This window comes from Trichoderma citrinoviride (assembly GCF_003025115.1).
Source record: "Trichoderma citrinoviride strain TUCIM 6016 unplaced genomic scaffold BBK36scaffold_13, whole genome shotgun sequence".
Lineage (NCBI taxonomy): Eukaryota > Fungi > Ascomycota > Sordariomycetes > Hypocreales > Hypocreaceae > Trichoderma > Trichoderma citrinoviride.
The window spans coordinates 986,588-991,439 of NW_020194721.1; the positions used below are offsets into that span (position 1 = coordinate 986,588).

Below are 4,852 nucleotides of genomic sequence, written 5' to 3' on the forward strand. Positions count from 1 at the left end.
TTTACATCGTATACATTTTCTCATGTGCTCTCTCCATCCTACAACACATGTACCTTGCTAGTTCTAACAAAGATTCAAGCTCAACTCAAGTCTCATCCTGTTGGCTTTAGTATGCAATTTCCGACCATCGAGCCACTCCCTCCGGGACGAAGGATGCCGAGACAAGCTTAACCTCGTAGGCTCACAAGTGGCCTGACCTTACCCTTTTACCGACCCGATTTCCGGAATCTCGATCTCATGTATCACGAATACGAAGCGAGCGACCATCTCGATTGCCTGACGCCAAGGCATGTATGTAGGAGACCGATCAGAAGGCTTCTAGAAGATACACTATTCGTCTGATTCAAGCGGTCTAGCTATCTATCTACCTGTGGTGCAGTAAGTCGTCCGCGATAAAAAGGAGTTTGGATCCACACCTCAAAAACCGTCGTACCAAAAAGCCTCCGTTCCGTCTCTGAACAAATTGAAACACAATACATGCCTCTAGTAGACTCTTACAAGTCTCTTATCCAATCCATTCGACAAACGTTGTTGCACCAACATGGCGGTATAGAAGCACTGCTCAATTCTCATGCTCACCGCACCCTTGGCGTTCGTGATTGTGATACAAGGCCTTCGAGAAACGTCACTCAATGCGAGCATCGAAGCATACCAGTCAGATACCCGCTAAAGGCGTTCATCAGGGGCCCAAGTCGAAGCTGCTGCTGCTGGCCACCGTGGACAGCTGCTGATAACGCAAAATATGATAATCTTGATAGCTGCTGCTGATGCTGTGCGTGCGTTACTATACGTCAACGTCAAGACGTAGGAAGAGCGTCTTGACACATCGCACCCCCCTCAGTCCATGAACAAACATAATCCACATCATTTCAAAGCTCAAATAACGCTGCTTCTTCTACCTACCTAGTATCAAGATCCCCATCGTGATTCAGAGCATAAGCGCGTAATATGGCAATTTTTATATAGATATAGTACATACATAGGTGCCACTATAACGCTATAAAAGCAACATCGCATACTACATCAGACTGGCCTCATCAACATACCACCACTAGGAGTCTCTCATACATGCAAAAGCGGTTGATCTGGCAAAAACAACTAATTGCCAGTCAATGTTTTCTTTCATTTTCCTAGCGCTAGGGAAATTGTCAATGAAATAACACAAGCAAAGCTGAAAGCAGCGTCTCCAGGTAAGCCCTGCTCCCCTCCTGCTTCGCAACTTCATTTGGGACTACTCAGGACTCGAAAGAGGGTCAAAACATATCACGCAAGACGCGAGTGAGAACCAAGGCCTGTTAGTGAACAAATAGAGCCATGTGTATATATGTGTGGTATGAAACAACTTTTCAAAAAAACACATATGAAATGGATGCTGACAAGCTCAATGCCACGCTCTGCACAGCACGCGATGAACGGTAACCGACAAACACCAAGAGATGACGAGGCTGGTGCGATCGCTATGCAGAGAGGGAATAGTAAGAAGAAGACGAAAGAAAGGAAACAAGAATTATGCCCGTGAAGAAATCCAAGGTATAAACGCAAACCGCCCCCTTCCCCTGTTCTCTTTGCTTTTTCCAACCGATATACGTAGATCCGATAACTGGCTTCCCGCTGCCTTCGTTACTGTTAATCGTAGCCTTTTCCTTTTTCCTTACTCTTTACTTTTGCGTCATGACTTTCCTCCGGCTTCCTCCTCATTCATCCTGCGCTCCAGGCTCCTGGTTGCCGCCGCTGCTGTTCCCTTGACAGGCCGTGGGCTCAGCACGACAGGGGCTGACTGGGCGATGCGAGTCTGGGATCCGGTAGACTGCGTCGGCACATCTTGACTACTTACCCCTCCCGAGAAGCCCTCCTTGTGACCCCCGAGCTTGCGCAACAGCATCGCTGACTGCTGCTGAGCGAGCTTCTCTAGTTGCGCTGCGGGATCCTTGACAGGAAACTCCACGTCAGCCACCCAGCAATTGTGTAGAGACATCTATTTAGCTGCTTTAGATTTGATTAGTACGTACCCATTCGGACTGTGACGGCACGCCCTCAGCGGCCGGGAGCACCTTACCGGTGGAATCGCGTCCTCGGGGGACTGGTGCTGGTGTGACCGGCAGGCTGGGCCTCTCCGTCTCAGTGGGGAAGTCGGTAACCTTCTTGAAGCCTCGGGCCTCGTCGTCATCTTCGTCATCGTCGCCTTCTTCGCCCTCCTTGCCGCGGCTGCTCGATCGGTGGTGCTTCTCAACGGCGTCCGCGTACTTGGAGATGCCCGGGACCTCGTCCCAAGCATTGCCCCGCGAGTATGTCGTCCAAGAGGCCGTTCCGGCCTCGCTCTTGTTTTCAGACGTCCTTGAGGCGGGAGACTTTGGGGGAGACTTTGTTACGGAAGAACGAGCAGTCGACTTGGCAGCAGCGGGGCCTGAGCGAGAAGGAGTCTGCGGCTGCAGCTCTGGCTCATCACCGTAGAAAGACCTGGTGGCCTTGGGCTGATGGCTCTCCCATGGGAAGATCTGTCGGGGTGCCTGGCCCTGGAAGCCAGAACCTCCTGCCGGTGCGTCGAACTTGGTATCAGCCAGAGAAGCGTTCCTAAGCCGTGTTAGCATGCCAATATCTCTGGGGGGAGAGGTAGAACATCGACCGCCTTACTTTTGTGACTCGTAAGCTTGGTTGTAGTTTCCACCATTGTTGGCAAGCTGAGAAATCTCCTGTAACAGCATTAGCCTCGGGCAACTTGAGAATGTGGACATTTCCTATGCCAGGAAACTCACCTTCTCGCGGTAGTGGCGGTCATACACGGCCCACCAGCGGCCGACCATTTCGTCGTAGGCCCCGTTGCCGTAGGAGGCATTGCGGCCGGCGCGCCAGGGCTTGTCCGGGCCAATGAAGTGCACCATGTTGATGCTGGACTGGAAGTGGCGGTAGGCCGGGAGGTACTGGTAGTGGGCAGAGGGGGTGACGTTGTAGGTGAAGGGCAGGCGGTGGAAGTTGTTCTTGAAGTGGGTGTTGAGGAGACCCTGGTCGGCACCGTCGAAGGAGATGCCCCTCTCGGCCATGGCCATCATGGCGTGGTAGTCGCCGTTGTTGGGCGTCAAGGCCATGACACCGGTGTTGAAGATGTCGGGCCAGCCGATGTCAGGAGAGGCGGCAAAGGCGTGGGGGAGGTCGAAGAGCTCATCAGGGGCGCGGTAGGCAACGACATCGGCGTCGATGTAGACGATTCGCGAAAACTGCGTCTGCTTCCACAGGTTGATCTTGGTGAAGGCAGAGTGCAAGTCGGCACGGTTCATGAGGTAGAGGTTGGCAGGCTTGTCATTGCGGATCCGAGGCACAGGCAGGACGTAGTCGTAGACGGTCTGATTCACGCACGAAGCGAGTCAGCAACATTGATCCTGGGCGAGTTTGGGCGCATGTACGCATATACAGAAGAAGGGGGAGCTTGAGAGTTTTGCAGGCGGAAAAAGGAAAACGCACCTTGAGCTGAACAATGGCATCGGCAGTCACACCGTCGAGCGTGACCAGGACAGCAAGCTTCTTGGTGGTGCCGGCATCGCGCAGAGAGTGGGCAAGCACCAGAGCACCTAGAGCTCGTTAGCGACCACTGCGGCGGGAATTGGCCAGAGACGAAGACGTACCAGGGAGATAGGCATCGTTCAACAGAAGCTGTACGTCGTGATTGCAAGTCAGTTTCCGCTACCCCTCACGTCAGGGAGAGCGCCGAGGAGGACGAACCGTAGCATAAGCATGCTCGCCCCAGCTAGGATCAGCCATGGTTGCTGTGTAGATGAGATGGGCACGAAGCTTGGAATAGAGGGCGTCTGGCGGGATAGAACAGCAGGCTCACGACAACAGAGGGACGAGACGACGGGCGAGCTTTACGGAGGAGGGAGCAGGAGGAGGGATTTGGAAGCAGGTTCTGGGGCGGGACGGGGAAGCGGTAGAAATAAAGGAAAAAGCAGTTGGGAGGCAACTTTGCTGGTGATGGAGGTTGGAATTGGGTACGAAGTAACGGAGTACGAGCAGGTACTAACGGACTTGGGGTACGGGGGAGGTACTTGGATCGGCAAGGTGTGGACGGGGGAGGGTGGCGTCGTCAAGGTACCGTCGGGCTGGCGCTACGGTCTTGTGCTTCTCTGCGCTTCCGTTGTATTTTCGATGGAGGATTGATTGCTTGAATATGTATTCTAGTTGGATCTTGCTCTTCTCTGCTGCTGCCACCTGCTGCCAACATGGCTGTGGTTCTACACAGAAGCGGGCACAGTTCGCGTTGCTGCCGCCTCCCGGCGCCGTACCTACATCGTACATCGGCCACTCATCTCGATGCCATCACAAGAACTCGAAGCCATCGTAGCCCACAGCTCAAGCTACCTTAGTGCCAAGTACAGTACCTCCCGATAGCTCGCTGACAGGCAAGATGGCAACCTGAAAGAAGGCTGGGGCCTCGCCCACCAGCCTAACTCGGGCCCTAGGACCTTACCCGGGGGGGTCCAGCTCTGTCCTTGTCCCGGTGGCGGCTGGCTTGCAGGATGGCTTGCAAGCGAACCCGAACCAGCATGCAAGACGCAGGCGCAGGCGCTGCAGAAAATGGATGGCCAGTAGTAATACTTTACTCGTACAACTACAAGCAACAGCAGCCAACCAGCCACCCATGCTTGGCCCTGTTCCATCGACAATGCATGCAGCTGGGCAGACGTTACCCCTCTATCGCGAACCCCTCCATGAGCAGAAAAAAGGAAAAATGCCCCTCCAAAGCAAAGCAGAAAAACCCCTCCAGCTCGTGTAAGAACCAGCCAACCACGTGCTGCGATTTCTTCCATCGCTTTTTGCGCCATATTCGCATCAACCGCAATCCAGTCTTCACAACTGGCGT

The 4,852-nt window shown here is 53.8% G+C and overlaps 1 protein-coding gene across 1 annotated transcript; it reads right to left on the bottom strand.

The window, feature by feature from the left end:
• Positions 1-1,669: 1,669 nt before the first annotated feature.
• On the bottom strand, positions 1,670-3,753 carry BBK36DRAFT_1182268 (glycosyltransferase family 8 protein; the record flags this gene model as incomplete). The annotated part of the gene is made up of 8 exons (XM_024896302.1): positions 1,670-1,792; positions 1,835-1,975; positions 2,010-2,571; positions 2,632-2,678; positions 2,754-3,338; positions 3,457-3,563; positions 3,618-3,645; positions 3,715-3,753. 8 exons carry the CDS (start codon positions 3,751-3,753, stop codon positions 1,670-1,672), a joined length of 1,632 nt encoding a protein of 543 aa, XP_024746868.1.
• Between the last annotated feature and the right edge of the window lie 1,099 nt (positions 3,754-4,852).